This window comes from Toxotes jaculatrix, chromosome 1 (genome assembly GCF_017976425.1).
Source record: "Toxotes jaculatrix isolate fToxJac2 chromosome 1, fToxJac2.pri, whole genome shotgun sequence".
Classification (NCBI taxonomy): domain Eukaryota; kingdom Metazoa; phylum Chordata; class Actinopteri; family Toxotidae; genus Toxotes; species Toxotes jaculatrix.
In genome coordinates this window covers 13,984,456-14,007,802 of record NC_054394.1, presented here as the reverse complement: position 1 = coordinate 14,007,802, position 23,347 = coordinate 13,984,456, and the positions used below count along the sequence as shown (strand labels likewise).

The 23,347-nt window shown below is 42.2% G+C and overlaps 1 protein-coding gene across 4 annotated transcripts in view; it reads right to left on the bottom strand.

Annotated features, from left to right (window-relative positions):
* The window catches only part of itsn2b (intersectin 2b), a 31,641-nt gene that overhangs the window by 7,987 nt on the left and 307 nt on the right, over positions 1-23,347 (bottom strand). For 2 of the 4 annotated variants that reach the window (XM_041055633.1, XM_041055484.1), the window contains exons 2-27: positions 15,875-15,953; positions 14,771-14,863; positions 14,546-14,609; positions 14,220-14,407; positions 13,715-13,972; positions 13,047-13,149; positions 12,726-12,862; positions 11,771-11,834; positions 10,931-11,068; positions 10,690-10,778; positions 9,881-10,143; positions 9,598-9,747; positions 9,310-9,450; positions 8,981-9,068; positions 8,710-8,849; positions 6,721-6,902; positions 5,749-6,554; positions 5,520-5,641; positions 5,104-5,373; positions 4,776-4,972; positions 3,744-3,799; positions 3,097-3,263; positions 2,897-2,927; positions 2,656-2,777; positions 2,370-2,466; positions 2,001-2,195 (exon numbers count right to left, since the gene is read on the bottom strand). In XM_041055633.1, coding sequence (XP_040911567.1) covers positions 2,001-2,195; positions 2,370-2,466; positions 2,656-2,777; positions 2,897-2,927; positions 3,097-3,263; positions 3,744-3,799; positions 4,776-4,972; positions 5,104-5,373; positions 5,520-5,641; positions 5,749-6,554; positions 6,721-6,902; positions 8,710-8,849; positions 8,981-9,068; positions 9,310-9,450; positions 9,598-9,747; positions 9,881-10,143; positions 10,690-10,778; positions 10,931-11,068; positions 11,771-11,834; positions 12,726-12,862; positions 13,047-13,149; positions 13,715-13,972; positions 14,220-14,407; positions 14,546-14,609; positions 14,771-14,863; positions 15,875-15,881 — 4,168 coding nt within the window. In that variant the 5' untranslated portion in view covers positions 15,882-15,953. Of the gene's footprint in view, positions 1-2,000; positions 2,196-2,369; positions 2,467-2,655; positions 2,778-2,896; positions 2,928-3,096; positions 3,264-3,743; positions 3,800-4,775; positions 4,973-5,103; positions 5,374-5,519; positions 5,642-5,748; positions 6,555-6,720; positions 6,903-8,709; positions 8,850-8,980; positions 9,069-9,309; positions 9,451-9,597; positions 9,748-9,880; positions 10,144-10,689; positions 10,779-10,930; positions 11,069-11,770; positions 11,835-12,725; positions 12,863-13,046; positions 13,150-13,714; positions 13,973-14,219; positions 14,408-14,545; positions 14,610-14,770; positions 14,864-15,874; positions 16,068-23,347 lie in introns of all 4 variants that reach the window. The other 2 variants (XM_041055724.1, XM_041055561.1) reach the window with 2 other exon arrangements.

The window sequence follows — 23,347 nt, the reverse complement described above, 5'->3', positions numbered from 1 at the left end:
CTGGCAGCTCTCTAAGTCAGGTTTTTGATAAACTGAGTTATGTGACTTCTGGAGTAAAAACAACAGTAACAAGTGATTAAGCAGCAGTTTTCTTTTCCTTTCATAAAGGACTGTATTGCATCATTTTTCTTTTGCTTCCTTGATGTCGGTGTACGTCAGTATTCATCAGACTGAGCACAGGAGTCACAGTACCTCATGTGAAACTTGCATAGATTAGTTTTTCACTTGCTGACCTGTTGTTGACCTATATCCACAATCCTGACACAGAATGATGCTATTTTTATTTATTTATTTATTTATTTTGAGGTGCGTTCACGTTCTGCACAAACAAAACATGCAGAGCAGCAAACCAGCAGTCAGTTAATATAAGGTGCAGCAGCAGTTTGTAATATCACCCCTGGAGGCAAAGCTTATGTCTGTATATGGCTTTGAAACAGTTAGCCATATGGAGAAGAGTCACTCCATCTCACTTCAAAACTACATCTGTTCCTTCTGTTAGTGGTAACAGCTGACCAAGTTATGGCTTTCAAATACAGAGTACAAAATGTATGATTTTTGCTTGTAGCATTTTGTGTCCGAATTAAGTGAAACAGAAGGTTTTCAAAGGCTCACTTCAATGGTTCACTGCAAAATAGTTAAAAGTAACAGAGTTCACATAAGGTGAAGGCAAAGGGTAAGAATTCTAATGTGAACTCTCCTAAAACATACTAAAATCTTTATTTTTAGGAGCTTCTCCACTCTAACTCAATCCTGAGCAAAAGTACTGTTTACTATGCCTTTTTTTAATTCCTTTTTCCAAATATTTATTTTATTAAATGCAGCAGTTATAAAACTTAATGACTTGTTTCAAGCATTTTTAAAGTGTGTGAGTAACTTGGACTGTCTGTTCTTTCTCAAATTGCCCACAGGCTTGAGGGTCAGTGCGATATTTGTCGTTGGTGTAGAGAACAACGCTTAGAAAGTGAGAATAAAAGTTGTACGTCATGTCTGAATATAGGCACATCTCTGAGATAAATAGTGGGCTCTATGTGAGCTGAGTTTAAGAGATAGAGGGGAGAGTCAGAATGGAAATAAGGCATTAAAGAGTAGGAATAATAAATAAGGAAAGGAAACAAAGTGAGAGAAAACCAAAGGAGGGAGAAAGATAAGTGTCTTGTGAGGAGAAATGAAAGGAAAGAAGAGGGAGAAGCCACAGAGAGACCCACTATCCCTCTGCTTCAGACAAGTTTTCTTTGATTCGGCATCATCAGTTCACAATCACAAAAGGCACAGAGGCTTTAACAATCGACAGAATCAGCACTGAGAGTTGTAAGAATGTTGTTTCAGGCCCTGCTTCATTCACAGCCATCACAGGACCTAGTTTCATTTTCTTTCTCTAACACCGCATAGACCAGTTCACTCCCTATGTTTCTTTCTCTCTCTCTCTCTCTCTCTCTCTCACACACACACACACACACACACACACACACACACACACACACACACACACACACACACACACACACACACACACACACACACACACACACACACACACACACACACACACACACACACACTCAGTAACATTAGTTCAGTGGCGGAAGTTAGTTGAAAGGGAGTCCAGATACCCCGCCACTTCAGAGAAGAGTGTAATAGTGGGTCTCTCTGAAGCCAGGAGGAGTAGAGGAAGAAGAGGTGTAGGAGGAAGAGGACTTTCTACCGCCCTAGAAGGAGAAAGAGACAGAGACCAAGAAATGGAGCGACAGAGAGGGAAGGAGAACCACAGATTGGGAAGGGAGGGAGGAAGTGAAAAAAAGAACAGGGAAAAAGGTGAAACAGTCAGTGAGAAGAAAGGATAAACAGATGAAGAGATGGGTGGACGTGATGATGGGTGTTGCACAGATGAACGGGATAAGGATTAGTTAGTCACACAGGTTTGAAGAAACATGGAAGCAGAGCAAACACGCACATTTCCTTTCACATACAGTCATGATATGATGCTTGAGAGATTTACTTACACTGCTGGCTGGGGTCGCAATCCGCTGTGGTCATCTGAACGTAATTGGTGGGGAACAGGCCAGTGACCCCGCTGATCTCTCCTTTCCACCAGTCAGGGTTGTTCTTGTCTAGGACGTTTATCAGCTGACCTTTAGAGAAGCTCATCTCGTCCTCGTTGGCAGCGGTGTAGTCGTATATGGCGATTACCTGACAGACTGAGACAGAAGTGGACAGAGAGTATATGCGTGAGTCATGTTTACACACCCGTCTATTTCATCCCATCTCAACTATAGAAAATGTTGTGGACTTTGTTTATCTCCACCTCTGGCCTTCACCTTTCTTGCAGAAGTAAGTGTGTGCATGTGTGTGTATGTGTGTGTGTGGGGTACCTGGCTGTGGTGCTGGTGTGGACTTGCCGCTGTTTGATCCCAGTATTTTGACATGAGAAGCAGGGAACCAGCCCTTCTGTCGCTTTTTACCACGGGCCTAGAGTCAGACACAAACGAAACACAGACAAATGGAATGAATACTGTTAAGAAGTGCTGAGACTTCTGGCTGCTACGCTGATGTGGGGCCACAGCTGCTAAAGGGCAGCAGAGCTGAGCTGAGTGCAGACTCCCTGTACAGTACTATAAAACCACCACACACAGGTCTGAACAGCAGTAAAACACTGACCTGCAGCTCTCCAAGCCACCAGCCAGAGGCATTCTTGCCAAGGATGAGGATGAGCTGGCCGTTTTCCAGGTTTAGCTGCTCAGGTCCGGTTGAGGAGTGTGCCCTAATCACCTGGCCAATCTCTGAGCACACAGAACACAAATCCTAACTGAAATTTCAGCAAAATGCTTGTGTTCTTACACATGAGTAAGAGACAGAGATTTTATTAAAAAAAACAAAACAGATAAGAAGGTGAGCTTACCTGGCTTCTTCTTTCCAGATATGCTTGATGTCTAAATGAATACAAATTGTGAAGCTGTTATTTGAACAAAATTTGTAAAACATAATATATATATTGTCATTTTAAATATTTAAAAGCACTATGCAAAAATACAGGGAGTGAAAAATTATCCAGTGTTAGACTATACTAGTTTATCCCATGTATATGTTAAGAGCTCTTACATCTGTTTCTTTAGGTTTGACGTAGTTGCTGGGAAAGACGCCCGTGCGGTCACCTATAGAGCCGTTCCACCACTCTCCGTCTCTCTTGCTCACCAAGATCACATCTCCCTCTCTAAACGTCAGATCACCGGGCTCCGGAGACTCATAAGTGTACAACGCCACATATTCTGGAGAGGAAAACGACACAAGAACAAATGACTAAAAAAAGAAATAAAAGATTTCCAATACACCAATTTTGACAACACGCTTTTCCAGTCATCCCTGTTGTTATACGCTGTATGTTCACTGCAAAATATACTATAAAGGTTTCTTCCACCTGCCTGTCTCTTGATGATAAGGATTTTATCTTTACAGGTGGAAATAGTGGATCAACAAGTAATTTATGTGATTCAGCAGGAAATACAGATTGCACTGTGCTCTGTTGCCTTGACAAACAATTTAAGGTCAAGCTAAAACAAATAAAAAATGCCATGCCAATGTGCTCCCAGGATAGCCTGGGAGCACATTCAATCATTGCAAACTTTTAAAATATGAGCTAGACAGCAACATATGAGTGTATAATGTATGTGACATATGTAGACAAATGTTAACTGAACTGCATCAGGCCAATATTTCAAAGGAAGGTGGAAATTTTAATCTTAATGTACCTTCGAGCTGCAGGCTGTCGCTTGACTCTGAAGCCTCAGGAGGGGAGCTCTTCATGCTATAAACACAGAAAGCCAACATTAGATTACCGGACTCATTAATTTAAAACACCTGTGATGTATTTCAGCCATCTCTCAATTTATCATTCCATCTTCAAATGCTTATCTGGGTTTGGATCACAGTGGCAAGAGACTGAAGCTGCAGAGGTGGTTGAGCAAGGTAGCAACAATGTGCTCTCCCTGGGAAATCTCACAGCATTCCTAAGCCAGATCGGTCTGTCCAGGTCTGCCCTGGGGTCTCCTACGAGTTCAACGTGCTTGGACAACCTTCACAGAGAGGCATCCAGGAGACACCCTGATCAGATACCTGAATCATCTGAACTGAGTCCTTTCAACTGCATGCTGCAGTGTGATTTCTAATTGTGCGTGGCAGATTCCTCATCACCAATGAAGGAAGAAACCATTTCTGTGGCCTCCATTCCTAGCATACTGGAATTGTTACTACACCTGTAGATGCACTCATAAGCACATTCATATTATCATGTGACTGACTCTTGTTTTCACTGATTTACGCTGAGATAAAAGCATCCCGACGGCTACAAAGTATGTTGGTATGAAAAGTGGAGGACAGGTATGTGCTTCTTGCTACTGAGTTTATGTAAGTTTACAACTTACATACTTGTAACACACACAAAAAAAAAAACATCACGACAAAAAACTCAAGTCATAGAAACACAAGTCATACGAAACGAGTGTGCAGCTTAAACTTTCAAGCATCGTCTTTTTTCAACGAGGCTTGTAGCATAACTTGGGAACTGAAGGAAGTGAAATACACGGATGTGCGTGTTTTAGTCACAAGTCAGTGCTGGTATTTTGCCAGATAAAGCAAATAACTGGCCTTCATGGCTCGTCTGACTTTGACATTATCATCGAGGTCTCGAGAAAGGCCTTCAATAGGAATTTAAAATTTCCAAATGCTGAGAAGAGACAAAGCCACTGTCCTCCCATTAGTTTAAAGATGGGGAACAAACTTACTCTGAATTCTCTTCTTCTCCCAGCAGCGTCACATAGGTCTTGGGGAACCAGCCCTGTTCACCGTTCAGCTCTCCCAGCCACCAGTTCTCCTGCTGCTCCAGCACCTGAATGACGTCGTCCTTGTTGAAGTTCAGATGGTTGTCTGTCTTTGCTGTCCATGAACACAGGGCCTGGGCGAGCAGGTTGCCCACCACCTGCTGACAGAAGCAGAGAAACAAAGACAGCACAGTGAGTGTTTGAGTTTATGTAAAGACAGTTATCACACTATGGTAATCAAAGGGTAGCAGCTGGTCCAGCAGTATAAGGTGACTCTATGTAAACCTCTCACCTGTCCTTGTGTCTCCGAGGGTGCAATGTTTGGAGAATGTGTTGGTGTGAAGGCAGACTTTGTCCCTGCTGTCTTGGCAGCCTCAAGGGCACTGGAAAGCTGTGACTGGAGTGGCAATTTGGGAACAACAGCAGCAGCAGCAGCAGCAGCAGTATTATTAGCCATGTCTGATGGGGCCACTCTCTCGACATAGCTCTCAGGGAACCAGCCCATCTTGCCTTGTTTGCTGCCATACAGCCAGCCCTCCTCCCGCTCCGTTGTCTCATCAACCTGATGGGAAGAGGCAGGAAAGTTTGAGAAGTGAAAAAAGGAGGAGGAGGAGACGGGCAAAGGTAAAAGACTGAGGAAGAGATAAGGAAAGAGTTCTGTCTTTTCTGTTTCGTCCCGTCGTTTTGAAACACAATTTTCATCCTTACCTCGATAATATCGTCTGCATTGAAGCTGAGCTCTTCGTTGTTTCGTGCATTGAACGGGTAGAGCGCTTTGAAAGATGTGAGAGCGGCTGACTTCCTGTGTTGCGTGGCCTTGGGTTGCCCACCTAAAGCAGCACAACGAGAATCATTAAGTGACTTGAGCACCAAAGTGGTTTTAATAGACACTAAAGGCAGGAAGAGAAAAATGTGTGTGTGTGTGTGTGTGTCTTACCTTTCCTCTCCTCCAGTCCTCTCAGCAGAGCTGTAAGTTTCTCCTGAATATCCAGTTTCCCTCCCCCACTCGGCTGCTGCTGCTGACGAGATGCCTCCTCCTTCCTCTTTCTCTCCTCCTCGGCTTTCCTCCTCTCCTCTACCTCCTCCCTTCTCCTCTTCTCCTCTTCTGCCCTCTTCCTTTCCTCCTCACGCTTCCTCCTCTCCTCCTCCTGCTGCTGCTGCTGCTGAAGCCTTCTTCTGTCTTCATCCCTCTTTCTCCGGTCCTCCTCCTCTCTCTTCCTCCTCTCCTCCTCCTCTCGCTTTTTCCTCTCTTCCGCATCTCGGACGGCAGCCTCGACTGCCCTCTGTCTCCTCCTCTCCTCCTCCTCCCTCTCCCTCCTGCGCTCCTCCTCTAACCTCTTTCTCTCCTCCTCTTCTTTCCTTCTCCTCTCCTCTTTCCTCCGCTCTTCCTCCAGTTGCCTCCTCTCTTCCTCTAGCTGCCTCCTCTCCTCCTCTAGCTTTCTCCTCTCCTCCTCCTGCCTCCGTCTCTCCGCCTGCCTCTGACGCTCTTCCTCTTCTTTTTTCCTCCTCTCCTCCTCTTCTCTTTTCCTCCTCTCCTCCTCTCTCCTCTTCCGTTCTGCCTCTTCCTTTGCTCTGAGCTCTCGTTCAGCCTGCTCCTTGGCAGCCTGGATGAGAGCCTGTCTCTCTTTCTCCTCCTCCTCCCTCTGTTTGGCCTCTCTCTCCTCCTGAAGCCTCCTCTGACGCTCCTCTTCATCCCTCCTAAGCTTCTCCTGCCATTGACGCTCCTTCTCCATCTTAATGCGCCTGAGAGTGGAAAGCAAACATTGACCAGACTGTAAAAGTTTGTATATCAAGACGAAATGCTAATTTTTTAGATTTGCTTTTTGAGGAAATTCTATAGCAGGTAAAGAAACCATCATTTTTGCTTTATCATAAAATCTAAAACTAAACTTGTGTAAAAAGAAAATACCTCTGAGCTTCTTCCTCCTCCTTCCGCCTCCTCTCCTCTTCCTGTCGTTTCCTCTCCTCTTCCCTCCTCCTCCTCTCCTCTTCCTGCGCCTTCCTTCGAATCAGCTCACGCCGTTTGTCCTCTTTGATGCTCCGAAGTTTCTCTAATGCTGCCTGCTGCTTTCTCTGGCTCTCTCTCAGTTCCTGATGCAGACAATAAATATACACGTTTATTAGCGGAGTGACAGATATGAGGCTGAATTTAAGAATGAGCTGACTAGACAGACATAATGGGCTGAGGGCTGTACACACACAGCATGCACAAACACACCGCGAGCACAAAGGTGGATTAGTATTTAGCAAAAACTGTCTGAAGATGAGAGAGGGAGGGAAAAAAGAGATTCAAATTCAAATTATAGAAATGGAACTGAGAAACTACAAAAGCACAGAAATAAGATGAGATTAATATGAGCAGAGCAAAGAGCAACAGAAAAGGCCGAGAACAACAAAGAGACCTAAGGCGGAAACCTTTAGTAGGTAGAAGAGGTTACGGAGGCAGGCCAGCAGACAGAGGACAGCCTGAAGCATAGAGTCCTCAGCACCCACACACTGTAAAGTTGGGGGGGGGAGGGATTTGAGACAGGTGAGAGGGAAGAGAGGAACGAAATCCAGTATAGGAAAAGAGCAGAGAATTTCCAAAGAAGAAGAAAGGAAGAGAAGTGCAGAGGAAAGGAACAAAAGATAAAGGGATAAAATCAGAGGGCAAGAAAGAGGGTTATGAGGGAGAGGCATGGTTGGAGGAGGAGAGAAAAGAGGCATAAGGGCCAAGCAGTAGTAATAAGTATGTAATATTTATGGAACTTAAGAAACAGACACTGCACACAAATTCTGCTCTTGAAAAATAAAACACAAAATCACTGTGTGTGCGTAGTGAAATATAAAACAAAATTTAAACATGTTACACGTTTAGTTTGCAAGGAAAACAACAGGAAAAACTGGCCATTAGTTCTGTATTAAAGCTTCATATTGCCAGCACCATCGTGTTCATTTAAGATAAACACTTATGTTCAGATACTGCAGTAATATGGCAATGCTCAGTCAGCAGTTTATTCCATTTGTAGTAACTGATACTGAATGAGTATGACTGTTTGGGGGGGGGGGGGGGTGATGAATCAGGATGGACAAAGTAAATGACTATCATCATTTTCGTGAAACAAGCGTTGGCTGGTCAGACTACAGAGCTTTCTAATGGTGGACATTTTGCCTTGTCAAACAAGAGCAAGCATCTCATAATATTAGTACTGGCAGCATTAAATTAAGGTCGTGCCAGGGACAGAGCACTGCTGTCGTACATAACGTTTCACTGGCTGTGTCTGAAATCACTCCCTCATTCACTACTCCCTATATAACAGACACTCAACAGTGTACTCAGCACTGAGCAGTAAACTGAGATTTTGTAATCTTACTAACTAAATTAACTAAAATAGCAGATAGTAAATTGGCACTAAATAGAAAATAGGGAATGATTTTGGACGTAATCGCTGCCATTGCTTCCAGGCACAGTAAACTGGAAAGAACCTATCATCAGTGTTGTTACACATTGTCTGTTTAGGCATTTCACATTGTCTGATGAGAAAAAGCCTTAGAGTCTGGCCAAACGGCTCAAACCCTTAGTGTGATCAAGATAAAAAACATCCTACACAGTCCAGCAGCAGTGTGGAATTTCTAACGAAGTATTTTGCATAACACAACAGCGCTGCAATACAGTAAAATTGCTAAAATTTCTAAAACTGAAACAAAGCCAAAGTACTTGTTTGCCCTTCAGGTTAGATGTTATGGTTGAAGGCAGTCTGAGACCATTTAAAGGACCTGCAGACCTGCACACATGCTCCATGTTATCCATGTTTAAAACAGACTCAGTGTGAATGTTTTATTTGAAATGTTGTTAAAATACTGATACCATGTTACCATGCTACCATGTAATAATGCAGTGGTTGTAATTAATTCCTACCTGCATGTCTTTGTTATACTGGTCCATCTCAGCCAGTTTGGCAGCAGTCTCTTTCTCCAGAGCCTCCAGCTGTTCTTGCAGTTTCATACACGTGGATTTTTTCTCTGTAACGCCCACCTTCAGTGTGGCTACGGTCGACACTACAAACAGATGAAATAACGTTACAGTCTTTAGTATTTCCATTTTTGTAGTGGTTTGTTGCATTAGTTCTTTTATTTAACATTCTGTGCTGTTGTTCCTGAGCTCTTTACATTCGTCTGTCAGCACTAACCGGGCAGGTTATTCAGAGTCATGTTTTTGAGTTTCTCTGTCAGCCTCTTCTGCTCCGGAGTCAGCTGGGACAACTTCCTCTGGAAGTCCTGACCAAGAGGAAATGCATCAAAAGCAACAAGAAATGCGTCATTGGAGGAAAATATCTGGGAAAACACTAATACACACTTTCTAAGGAAAGCAAAGATCACACACATAAATCACAGATAACACAAAATGGGTACAAACTGTCATTGCTCCTTCGCCACAATGAATCAGTGTCAGGAAAAAAAACATCTTAATTTTAGAAACACATGGGCAAAAAAATAACTCAGACACACACACACACACCTCTAGCTGTTTGTGCAAGCCACTAATATCTTGTTGGCGTGTCTCTTTCCTTTGATTAGTCAGATCCAGCTCTGTCCTGTAAAACTTCTTCTTATTCTGAATGTCACGCAGCCGGTCTGAGATCTGACGCTGCTTGTTACCCTGAAGTAGAGACAGAGACAGAAAGACAGATAGAGATGAAGGATATTTAATGATGGGAGAAAGACATCCGGACAAAACGAGGGTATGTCTATGAATGAGCGTTTTACCTGAAATAAACTCTACATATATTGACTCTTCACCACTCACCACAGCCTCCAGCTCCATCTCCAGACTCCTCTTCTTAGCTTTCAATCTGATGATATCATCCTGCTCCTGCTCCTTCTTTATCTGGAGCTCTCCTCGCCTCCTTCTCTCCCACTCCTCCTTCCTCTGACGCTCAAGCTCCCGCTGTGCAGCCTGGAATGGACACAGACCCAATAAGACACTGAAGTAAATACATACACACGCAAGTGTAGCATTCATACTAAAGTTCATAGTTGTACATACAGTATCTACAGCTCATTCAGAAAGCTGTAACACACTCCCTCACCTCTTTTCTCTCTATCTCTCTCTGTCGCTCTTCTTCTTTCTGCCTCTCAAGCTCCCTCTGTCGCTCCAGCCTCCTCTCCTCCTCTTTCCTTCTCCGCTCCTCGGCCTCACGGGCCTCCCTCTCTCTCTTTTCTCGCTCTTCTCTCTCCTTTTGAGCGCGCCGCTCCTGCTCTCTCCTCTCTGCTTCCAGCAGCGCGAGTCGTCTTTTCTCCAGTTCCGCGTTCCCTCGCTCCAGGTTGGCTTTGAATTTATCCTCAAAAGACACTAAATATTGACAAATAAAAAAAATTAATGATATATAGTATTTTTTTTCATTAGGTGTGTGCAGACAAATCTGCAAGTATTTATTCTTGTTTTACAAAAATGCACATATAATAATTATTTCAGATTATACAGCTGAAAAGTATGTTGGAAAGATAAAACAGAAAGGTGTACTAAACTGAAACTATCTCACAGACCCAACTCTTCTATGCTACCATAATCTAAGACAGGTTTTTAAGATTATAATTGATGTTTAAGAGATTTGGGTATTTAAAAAAAAGCATTAAAAATAGCTGATCCAAGTTTTAAATGAAGGTGCTACAACTTGCTTTGTGCCTGTGTAAAATGACACTGCCCATAAACCCAACAACAAGACGTGCTGCCCTACCTATAGTTACTTACACTCAACTTGCTTCGGTTTAACCAGCTGCAAGCCTTGAATTATCTGAGTTCTTAGTAATAGAGATTATAAAGAACAAGCGTCGACATTGTGGCAGCTGTTAAACAAGGATACACTCTCTTTGTTAGTGTGGAAGTGTGTGCACTGACTGTTGGTCTTGGCTTTCTGTGGAGGTTCTATGTCCAAGTCATCAGTCAGAGCTGCATAGGGAGAAGAGCTGGATCCATTCACTGCTCCCCTGCAACAGTTATAATATCTTGTTTGAATACACACAATTCACATCATTCACATTTCAAATAAACAGTCACACTAATGTATCCCATCTTTAATGTACATAAATGTTTAAATAACTTTTTTTTGTTAAAGTGAGCCATATGTGTGTGCGCATACCTTTGTGAGGGCGGTACCAGCTCAGTTGGCAGTGTTAGCGGCAGTGGATGACCGCTCTTCGCCACGTCTACCAGATGCATTGCCAGAATAAACTCCTCAGCTTTCAGCTTGCCGTCCTTATCCACGTCTGCTAAAGTCCTGCAGAGGGAGAGGAGGTACAAGTTTTACATGATTACACGATTTCACGCTGACAATATTACCTCTGAATGCAGAAAAAGTACATAAAATCAAGAAAAGTATCGCTAGTAGAAGATATTTAGCACCTATAAGACAACTACGATCTTCAGTATGATTGTAATTCTTCATCAGCTGTTTTCATCTCACTTATGTTGGACTATTGAACTTGCTAGTTAAGGCTAGCTGGAAGCTAAAGCACAAGATCTAGGGAGCATACATGAATAATTACTGCACCTTCAGTCAGTGAAACAATCATTAGTTGCAGCTTTATGTAGCTTATGTTATATAACACTACATAAAAGCACATACATTACACAGTACATTGTCTGTTTATCACACAAGGATCACAAGGAGTATCTCTCTGTACTGTATACAGTCATACGTAAACAAACTAAAGTAGTCCATAAGATCCTGTGGTGGGATGTCACTAAGAATCATTTGCATAAAAAAAGGATTTCAGAGGTTACAGAATAAAGATTTATGTTTTATGGTATTTCCTTGTATTTGGCAGTAATAGATCCTCAGAGCATTCTTCATTTGTAAACAAATATTTCCTTGACAAACAACAACCTATTGTCACACCAGCTAATTTCTGGCTCTTGAACACAACACTGTAGCAATCATAAGACATGTTCAGACACACAAACACACAGATTTTCTCACCAGATGGAGGCCAGCTGTGTCTGAGTCAGCATCGTGGCTGCCATGGCACCTCTCACCTGCTGACCTGGCAACAAAAGTGACAAATGTCAGAACACCTGTACAGTACAGATGGGTGGGTGCCATGGAGGAGGGAAGAGGGGAAGGGTGTACGTATGGAGCGGTATGTTATGAGCAGATTTACTTGTTGAACTAAATTTTAAATGTGCCAGGCGTACAAACCGGGTAGTCTCGTGCATCACCACAACTGGTTTCTAAGACTCGGTTCAAGTTTTCCCGATGTTTCCGATAAAAGTGTGAAAATGTCTAATGTTGAATGGGAACTAGGAACCTTTTTAACCCTTGTTCATTTAACCTGAATGAAAAAAATGATGACCAAAGGATTGTGACAGTATGAACACCAGACAGCATTAGCTTTAGACAGCTCCTTTCCATCTTGTGTAAGGTGTATGGAGCTGTATACTATCATCTACAAAGCTCAAAAAACTAAAAATAAATAAATAAATAAGTTAATATAATTTATTTAATGTGCTGGATCACATATAATGCATCAAGTCACATTAGTGAAGAAACCATCTGCAAGTCTGGCTGAAGTGAGTGAGTGTGTGTGTGTGCAATTGTGGCTACATCATGGCTGCTTCAAGAGAACAGGTCCAGCAAGGCTTGCAGTATGAGAACAAAAAGGCAACTGCATACTTGGCTGAGTGTGTGTATTGAGAAACTGTCCCTGTGTCAGAACACACCCACAGCTGGTGCAGACACAGCCTCCACTTCCTTAGAGTTAACTAAGGCTTGATACACATTGTAAAAAACAAAGAGGGAGGCAACTGTTATGAAATCATCGGTGACTGTCGTGCATGAACATCCCCGCCTGCATTCCACGCATAGCTTGGTTTTGTATGACCTACACACTGCACATACATACACACGAGCCCACACAGCCACACAGGCATCATACCAGTGAGGTATCCAATCATCTGTTTATCCAGGATGTTGAACTGCTGTCTGTATTTAAGTCTGGAGGCATGTGGCACGGCCCAGTCACTGGGACCAGAAACCATGGGGGACATCACAGAAGGGGATGAGGAAGCGGAGCTGAAAGACAAACAGGGACCAAGCAAAAATACAAGCTGAATGCAACAAACTTCAGGAACATCTTTGTGTGTTTGTGCATTTGTGCATTTAAAGGAGACTAAAAAGATAAACAAAGCATTGATTGTGCAAAAAGGGAAAGCACATAGTGCATCAATATTTTTTTTTTTTAACATGTGTGTTTTACCTGCTAGATCCCAGGTCCAGTAGTGATGGGGCCTTGTTTACACCAGCAGGAGAAGAGGAGAGTCCCAGTGGAGAGGAGTAGGCGGATGAAGACAGAGGTAGGCCTGAAGACACAAAGCACAAATACATATCCATTGCACATATTACTATAGCAGTTTGCAACATTTTTAGGACATTTTATTCTAACCACCTAACCACAACCATAATATAATTTCCTCCTAACATTTAGAATTTTTTTTTTCACAAAGGGGAGTGGAGTCCTGCTGAGGCTTAGTAATATACTGTCATGCACTCACTGTTGTAACCTTGTCAAGGACAGAGAGGCTATTTGTATGGAAATGAGACAGAGAGACCTGACTCTGCAAACATGGACTAGGACTCATTTTTCCCATTTCCCCCTCAAAACTGCAAAAACATTTCATCAACGGCACTCTGCTGCAAACATTTATAACATTTACTCTCTGAGCAGGGCATTCCTCCGCAATCGTTTTCATGCTATAAGAAACAAAAAACAAGCATCAAGCAAGTGAACTGAATGCAAATGTGTTTAAATATACTGGAGATCGTCCTGATGACTTTTCTTTCAGAGCAGTGACAGATACTCAATAGGAGAGAAAAAAAAAGAGGAGAGGAAACTGATTTAGAGATAAAAATGAGACTCGTGTGTACCAGTGGCCAAAGCTCCAGCTGGGATTGGCTGGAGAATTCCCATGGTGCCGTTTGGCAGTGTGCTGTTTCCCATAGTGGGCATCAGGGGTCTGGTAGGGGTGGGGGCTATGAGAGGGCCCAGGCCTGTTGCTGTAGGAACCAGAGGAGTGAGGCCTGTCATTGGTGCCAAAGGTGAGAGTCCAGCGGTTGCCATGGGGATATGGGTCAAGATGGCAAGGTTTGTCCCAGCCATGGGCATGTTAGGTACAGAGCCAATACCTAAACACAAACACACATACATGCACACACCAGGTACACCCATTAGATGACACAGTAGTCAATATGCTGGAAACTCTGTAAGACACAACACAAGTCAGTCAAGAGCTGTTTAAAATCCTTAAATGAGACTTATTTGTACACCCATTTACAGCTAAAAACTAATTTTTAAATTTAATTTCATATTGCAGACAAGGTATAACAACAATTAGGTTCCTAAATATCTAACTATGTATATGCAATACTATACCATAGGCTGGGTTGGTCATAGATGAGGTGGGGTTCTTGATGTTGGGAACAGGCACTGGAGGTTGCTTCATGATGATTGGCAGCGCTGACGGGAGTGGGGTACCTTGGAGTTTTAGCTTTATGAGCTTCATAGCGATGGAAAACTCCAACCTATCCATCTTCCCATCTTTATTCATATCAGCCAGAGCCCTGAGAGACAGAGGGAAAACAGGAAGCAGGAAAAGAGTGTTATTCAGGTATAGATTTCAGTGAATACTTCCAGAGAAACCGCTGGTCAAAAAATCTGAAGCGTGAATGTGAGTGAATAAGTGTGTGTGTGTTTCTCACCAGATTTCAGCCAAAACTGAAGCAGGCAGCCCTGATTGGAGGAAAAACTTCCTTGCCTGCTCCCCTACAGACAGAGAGGGGGGAAAAAATAAAAACAGAAGAAAACTGTGAGGGGAAATGGTTCTGAACTGTCATACTGAACTGAAATACATGACTCTTTACACATCACTATCCACAGTATGCAGGGCAATCACTGTGAGCATAACGCACTGTTTGTGTGTGTACCTGAGACATAGCCCATTGATGGGGAGAGGGTATCAAACTTCTGATCATGCTTGTCCCTCTCCTCCGGAGTTATCGCCCATACACTCTGACCACCTACAGAGAAAAAATAGTCACAGGTACAGATAAACTAGAAGCATCAGATGTGGAACACTGCCATTAAAATCATATAAATACCAGGCCAATCAGCTCTAGGGAGTAGGCTTACAATTTTTTTTCTAACTCTGTACATCAGTTCATGTAACAGATTGATGGATGGATTTCTGGGTTTTCTTCTGCAAATCTGCTTCCTAAATACGGCCCCAAGCTGCTGACTTTCTTACTGTTCAATAAATCCCATAAATGTGAATTACACACAGACAGCACCTAAATCTGAGCAAAGCAAACAGGCATACATTTTGCATAATTACAAAGGAATAAGGAACCATTTTATAACCTGGAAAAAAAAACCAGGCAGGAAGACAGGAGCACACACACACACACAGACGAGATGAGATGAGATTAGATGAAATCCCAAAGCCAGACTCAGCGGCAGTTAAGAGATGGAAATGCACTGATATTGACAAAGTGATAATGAAGCTCTGTGTTTCCAGTGGTGCCATGTCACTTTGTTCAGACAGGAGTGCAGGACAAGCTCTTACTTTCAATATTTACCCAGCCAAGGCTGACTACTCATCAGTGTTTACTCCATGAATGCACAGTTCACTACATCATAGCAAAACACAAACAGTTCCTGTAGCTTTAGTCCTGTAATTGGCACTATAAATAAAGAGGGGGTCAAAATATGGGAAAAAATATGGAATCAGCTTCAAAATGACCACAGAACACAACTGTCAGGTCAAAAGTAAGCAGTTCAAGAAAAGGACAGTGGAGATTTTAAGACTAAAACTTCACACACACAAACAATAAAAGACAAATTAGTAAAAGAGTGTGTATACAGACAGATGCACATGCAGCCAAGCACATGTATCACACTGGGAATTATTACTAGAACTAGCACTATATTGCATAGACAAAAAACACACAGCTTTCTACACACACACACACACTTCTGGTTTGCAGCCCTCCTTTAAACAACGACTCACACACAAACTGCAGTGGTCTTACCATTCATATTTGCAGGTGGCAAGAGAGAAACAGAAAGGGGGAACTCCCGGTGGCGTCCTCAGCTACTGCTCGCAGCCATCTGCAAAACACACAGTCACAGCCCAGTCATCAGTCAATACTGCAGCCAAGACAGGACAGTGCTGTCACTGAGAGGAGGGAGAGAAAAGAGGGGAGAGAGAAACAGAAGGAGAGACTGGGGGGCGAGAGAGAGAGAGAAAGAGAGAGATTCTGGTCAGTCAGCAGAGTCAAACAGGGCTCCTCCTGTTCTCTTCAGTCAGGAGCACTCTGGCCACGTCCCAAACCTTTTAAACCACTGGGACTTGTTCCAATACTATCTTCACTGACTCTGTAGTGGCCAGAGATAACTGCAACACATATTACACAGGCTAGACTGACAAACCTTCATAAGAGGACATTTAAACTTACTGTTCAGGGGAATATAAACCCCTGTTCAGTACTATGTGGGTTCAGATTTGGTTCTAGTAACAGTCGGCACAGGCTGTGTCAGTGCCTAGACAAATGACCTGTAGTGTTCTGGTGTTCAGCAAACATCAGTTCTTCATGCAGCTGCCCAGCTTTTGTTCTTCTGTTTGTTGTGTTTTAGCAAACTGTAAGCACCATCAACAGATTACTGTGGACAGGAGAAGCACTCTGACTGACCATCTGCTGTTAAACTCTGTCTGGCAACACTGTAATGTACTTATGCACAGCAGTGCTTTGAGCTCAGTCCTAATGTCAACATACTGGCATACTCACAATGACAGTACTAACACGTTGATGCTAAGCAGGTACAGTGTTTACCATGTTACATGTGTTAGTGTGCTAATATTTGCTAATTAGCACTAAATACAAAGTACAGCTGAGGCGGATGGGAGTGTCATTGGTTTTGCAAGTATTTGGTCAGAAACCAAAACACTAAATCATAAGTATTGGACAAATTAGCATTTTGTCTTGGTGATGGTGTTGGAGGAAAAGTCAGAGAACCCCCAGAGCCCTTAGGATTCATCCTCAGGGGATCTTGAATGTCTACACACATTCGCCTGGCAGTCCATAAAATTATTGTTGAGATACTCCAGTGGACAGACTGACAACTCTACAGTCTCAGAGATTTCCAACATGCCTTTCTGTCACCCATGATCATGTCTTTTTGAAAGTCTGTTACATCATGTTTTAAACCCGTTCTTGTCGAGTCATGCACATGTGTGGAAACAGAGATCCTGTTGCATAAAACCTGTTGTATGCAGTGGGAGGGCCCACTTGTGCAAGATAAGAGGTTTTTTTTTAGTTTTAAGTGGTTCCATTTACTGCAAGGGTGGATGTTTCTGTGTGTCCATTTTTCGTAATTTTCTAATACATTTATTTTTTTTATCAGTTTACTACAATAAAGATTTCTCAAAATAAGCTGCCTATCAGTGTGCTCAGATAACAGAGCCAGCTTGGCAGAAACAGAACATTGCTGATTTATTACCCTATGAGCATTTTTATAGATTGTAATAGTAAGACATTATTTGTAATTGTCTCTTTTTAATTTTGGAGGATGTGGTAGGTAACAACATTGTAAATGTACTAGACGACATGTCCACAGACTAAATGTCCCATATATGGGCTCCTTGTTGACAAAAGACTAGTAACTTGTTTCATGTTGGACTTGCCAGCATATTCTGAGACTGCACCACTGTCCATTAAAATACAGCCACCACAAAACCACCGTGTTTAACTTTAAAACAGCTTTTTGCTGTGGGATGAATAGTGTGAACTGATGTTTAATGAGGTTGCAGTACATGACAGGGGAAGCCACAACCACAATGAGGACGAACTTTAAAATTTCAAAAATGGATTAGTATGTGAATAGTCACATTGAATATAATACTGCTTTTATCTTCAATTCTCTTAAAGGCAAATTAATTGTTTTTGTGTAAACAAACACGTACACCCACACTGAATCAGACTGAATCACGTTGTTTCTGCAGCTTTCATATTCACTTCATCACAGGCGTGCTGAACACCTGCTTCCTCTGTGATTCTCTCTCTCTCCCATCAGGCAGTGACACTCGCATTGAATTCCAATCTTTCTGCTCAACACTTCCTGCCCGGTAACCCACAGACACAAGCATTTCCGCATGCAATCTCAGCTGACAGGAAGTGATCGTGGATTTTGGCAGAGGGACAGCTTTGATGTCCCAGAAAATATAATAGCATCAGAGCTCGGGTTACAATGAGGCAAGCATGAGAATTACAGATTGATGAGTGATTTTTAGGGAGCAAAACTGGTGATGGCTGGCTTGTCTACTGATGTGAGCTCTGTGAAAGAGAACATGATTAAGATAAAGAGACAAGGAATGAAAGAGTGAGAAAAACAGAATGAGAGGGAGAGTGCGTAGTTTTTGTGAATGTGACCTGGTCGATGCTCTCACAAGGGCAGAAAACAGCAAGGGAGAGCTAATCATCTACTGCCTGCCATCTGTCGCTCTCTCCCTCTCTCCTTCTCCTTCACTCCTCCTGGATCAAGTCCCCCTCCTTCAGCCTCTTTTATCATCCTATCCTTCTTCGCTCTCTGCCTTATTCTTCTTTGTACATTTACTTTATTAATTACTGGAGTATTAGAGTACATTTGAATTATTCTCAACTGAAAACTGCTATGGAGACCCCTGGCATCACAAATGTACGCAGTAGAACAACAGCAAGACTGCATTCATTTGCAGAAGAAACGCAAAGAATCATGTTACCATTTGCAGCAGCTAACCATATGGATTTAAGCATCTACTCTTGTAGATGTTTATTATTTATTGTTTGAAGCACTTTTTGGTAGCCTTTTTTGTAGCAGACTGTTCGCATTTGAGATTTACCGTTTCCTGAGTGACAGAGTCAAACTCTTCCTGAATAGATAGCTGACTGGCCAAGTGACTGCCTAAACGGCTGACTTGAATGGCACAAGTGACTGACTTCACTGGTAGATTCAGCTTTGCAAACCTCATGCAAATCCTGTCTGAAATCGCCCTCCACATACACTCACACACATGAACACACACAAGTGGTCTCTGTCTCAGTAGAAGCCTTGAGATGCTGAGTGAATACAGCAGACTCAGTATATACATAGTAATAAACCCACTGAGGTAGAATTGGGGTGAGTGTTGGCTAACAGGACTCCACCTTCCCTAAAAACTAACTTCATTTTGTACTTAACCAATGATGCAGGAGCTATTAAAAACCACCAAAACAAGGTTGGAAAACAGACAGCAGGCTACAGGAAAGCAGCTGTGAGTGAAAGCCTGATGCACTACAGTCACTCACTCACCATAGAGTGGGAGGCGTATTTAACACATGTACAGACAACACAAAGTTCTCATGTTTTACATGAAGGTTTGCATGGTCATTGAATGGGCTGGGCAAGTTTCATTACCAAGAAAAACACACTGCATAGTCTAGATAGCACGTCCCTGTAATGACTGGAGACTGGTAACCGTACGGTGTGTGTTCGAGCCTCTCTGACAACAAGAACCCACCCTGCTGAAATGCTCATGAGCAAGACTTCCTCCCACCTCCAACTACGCCATTGTGTGAAGCTGCAGCACATTAATGATGTAATTGTGTCATATTTCCATTCAGCCGGTTTCAGCCCTTGTTTGCTTCTCTCCTACTCTGTGTGCTCACATATACAATAAATTATTACAGCTGCATTCCCAATAGAGCTGTTTTCATTTACATGTTTGTCTGTTTCTGTTGTTAAACAGCAAAACAAGTAAGTGAAGTGTAATAGTGTCTGAAATGTGGCCCATTAAGACAATATGCTAACCAGTGATTATTTTCAAGCCGTTTCCAAGATGCTGCTTTGCACTGCTAAAATCCTGATTTTAAAACCTTGACATCATTTGACAAAATTCCCATACAAATAATTTAAAGACAATGGGTGTGCTGTGATTTCGGCAATATTTACTTGCAAAATGTTCACTCAGAAAAAAAAAAGACTCTGAAAATGAGTAAAGCTAAATGGAGTGCAGCCTTTTATTAATTACAACTGTGCTTTTCCTGTTATGTCTCTGTAAAAGGTATTTTGATCCTCTAAGACTGGGCAGTCCCTGTTAATTAGTCTGATTACAGAGCGTTTAATAAAAAAAAGACTAATGAAAAAGCTAAAGCCTTTCAAGCCTGCACATCTTTCAACTAAGAAAAAAAAAACAACTTGATGCTCAGCCACTTGATGCATTATAATTGGCTTACTAAAGTGTGGTGGCTAAAAAAACCAAAAACATTTATTCACTGTGTGTCTTTTCATTTTTGGCTTGCCATTGTGGGTCAGACCTCACCTTCCTCAGTTCTGCTTTGGTGGTTGTTGAAAGCCCGGGACACTTCTGTCTCTCAGTTAGTATATACAACACTGAAAAGTGTTGGATAAATAGCCTTGCTGTCCCTGACCTTAGCTGCTTTGGTACAAGTTTTGAACCCTGTGTGTCTTACTGTCTCTCTCATACTTGGATTTTATCTGTGTTCATTTGTCCATTTGTCCATTGTCCCTTATAATCTGTTTAGTCCGCACCTTCTATATGGCACCTTGCTTCTTTTGCATTGGTGGAAGGAAACAAAATGATGAGGAATGAGGAACCAGACAGAAATTGATGAGTCTAAGTTAAGGACTCACTGATGAACAGTGAAACTTTCCTCCTCTGTTAATCCCTCCATTTCCTCCTTCCCTGACTCTTATTTTCCTCTGTCTGTCTCACTGTGTGTCATTATATATCTGTGCCTGTTCGTCTGCCCCTAAATCTATACCCTGCTAGTTGTGTGACCCTGGCCTGTCCTCAACACTACTGTGTTCAGAAACAAGCACCGCCTGTTGTTCTAAGAAATGATTGATTTTTAGCAGCCTCGCTCACTGACCTCACACCAATGACATCAGCTCCATCCACGACTCTGTTTCTGCCCCGATGACTCTCTCTGCCTTTGTGCGTGTGTTTAAGTGTACAGTAGAATTACCCATGCTCCTCTAGCTATCCATCTCTTTTATCGCCCATTCCCCTCGCTTCTGCGTTATTATTTTGTAGTCTTTCTGACCCCTTCCCATCACAGAGTTAACTCATCAACTGGCCTTGTTAAAGTGATATTTCAGCACATCCGCCCTCGCTGCATTGAACACCCCATCCACCAGTGGCATTCACAAATTCAGAAAGTGCTGCACAGGCCTTTTTTAGAGCGTCTCAGATTGGATTTGCTTAATCCTGTTTACATTGCTGTGTTTTGTTTTCTTAAGGTGCAAGGCATGCCTCTCCCTCCTGTAGTCTACTTTGACCTGCCCTGATTTGTAAATATATTAGGATATGACAGCACTGGAGAAAAGACTGTCAAACGGCATTGTTCCTGTTGTACTGTGGGTATATATACATGTGTTTCATCATTGTCATTATGGCTGTGGTTTTAGTGAGGAAGATTTTAAAAAGAAGCAGTCAAAAGGTGGGTTAAACCTTACAGCTGCTGTATCAATTCTGTGCCTGCCCAGTACTGGGTTTGGTGACATAATCTCAAAAAACGCCAAGTCATATGATCTCAGGTAAATCGGCAATGATGATCTCAAGTGGCATGACAATGATGAAAAAAATTGCCAATAAAGCTTATGATAGCCCTGCGGATAATGTTGATCCTGTAATAATAATGTAAATGAGAACCCTGACCTTTGGTGGAGTGGAAGGTTGTGGTGAAAGAGAACTGCAGCTGGTGGGCATTGAGTGTCTTGCCTTGAGGATCCTTCAGTCTAGTAGACGTTTGAAAATATGGAGGTCAAAACCAGGTTGATCAAATCAAAAGTAAAGTCCCTTTTTAAGACTACCAAAAAGAGCAGGACCCTGTTCAGTAAAAAAATAAAAGACAGTAGGTTGTGAGGACATATAAGAACCTGGAAAGAGAAAAAAGTACAATGGCAGTGACAAAGCATGTGCCAAGCCTTCAAACCCTTCACTAAGCTACAGTATGTGTAAAACTATAGGCAGAAGGACCTAGTGATTGTAATCATGACACTGCTGGGGCCATAGTGATTATGGTTGCAGTTTTGCTGCAGCAAGGCAGACCACAATGGAGTCTCTATTGCTAACTATATGTTGGTTGGTTTCACACTTCCCTTCACACATTTTCAAATAATATTGTTAAACTAACGCCCCCATTTATGACGGTATGTTTCCAAGTAGTGATGAGCAGTGTGAAAAATCACAGTTCTTTAACAACCGGATGAACATGCAAACATAACCATACTAACACCACTGGCACTAATGGAATATTTTGCTGGCCTGATTACTGGTGGTTTCTCACTTTTCTCAACAGAGCAGTAAATACTGCCCATTCCCTGTGGCAGACTCTTCAACATGCATCTCACACCAGGCCCTTCAAACTGAATTATTACCCTGCATCCTGTGCAGCAACATCCATTCTCTCTGTATTTCTCTCTCCCTTATTTGTTTTTTCAAGGAAATATTCTCATATGATTACTCCATGGTCACAAGAATATTGAAAAGGCTCTAAGCTCCTGACCTTCTCTGTAGAGGTTTATCATATCATTCAACTTATCATTGTCTAGCAATAACTGCTTAAACATTTTAAAAAATATATTGGTGTAGGCATCAATATTACACATGATAATGCTGATGATGGCATAATTTTCTGTAGCTGCAATCGATGGGAAATATTTTTAATCAGGCTGCTGTGTAAAAGAAAGGATGCCTGAGATATTATACAAAAATGACTGAAGTCACTTCCACTCACCAACTTCAGTAAATGAAGACACCTCAGAGCTAGTTACTTAATGAAAACAATAAAATCAAATCAGGACAGCTCCTTATAAATTTCATGGATGACTGTATTTGTGCAAAGAAATGGTCAGTTATCAAATACTGGCAAACATATGAATATTTTGGATTCCTACATGGCTCTGTGCTGGGTTGCTTGTAACAATCACTGATACTGGAAGTGATGCTTATTCTCTGGTGGATCTGGATCTTTAGAAACCCACTATGGCAAAAAAAAAAAAAAAAAAAAAAAAAAAAAAAAAAAAATATCCAAAGACAAAACTGAGCACTCCTGTTGTATTGAAAACCACAGATTGTCTTTAATTCCCCTCTCAGCCTAACTTATACCTCCCTCTGCCTGTCTGTAAGATAAACTGATAGAGTAACACTCCCTGATCACTTGTCACCAGTCAGCCTAAGACCGGCCTGAGACCTGCTCAACTAGTTTGAACCGAGAAGAATTTAGAAGACTTTCCTGCAAATCTGCCTTCCAGAAGTACCAATAATTGCCCCCACATGTGGGTATCAATAATAACAAACGTCTAATGAAATCATAACTTAACAACTAGCTAACCCTAACACTCAACCCGACTCCCAGATCAGCACAGAAGCATCTCACCCCTCCTTCATATATAGGTTTTTCTCTCACATTCATGAATCAAAGAATACAAACGTTAAACGTTAAATAAAGGTTAAGAGGCGAAGT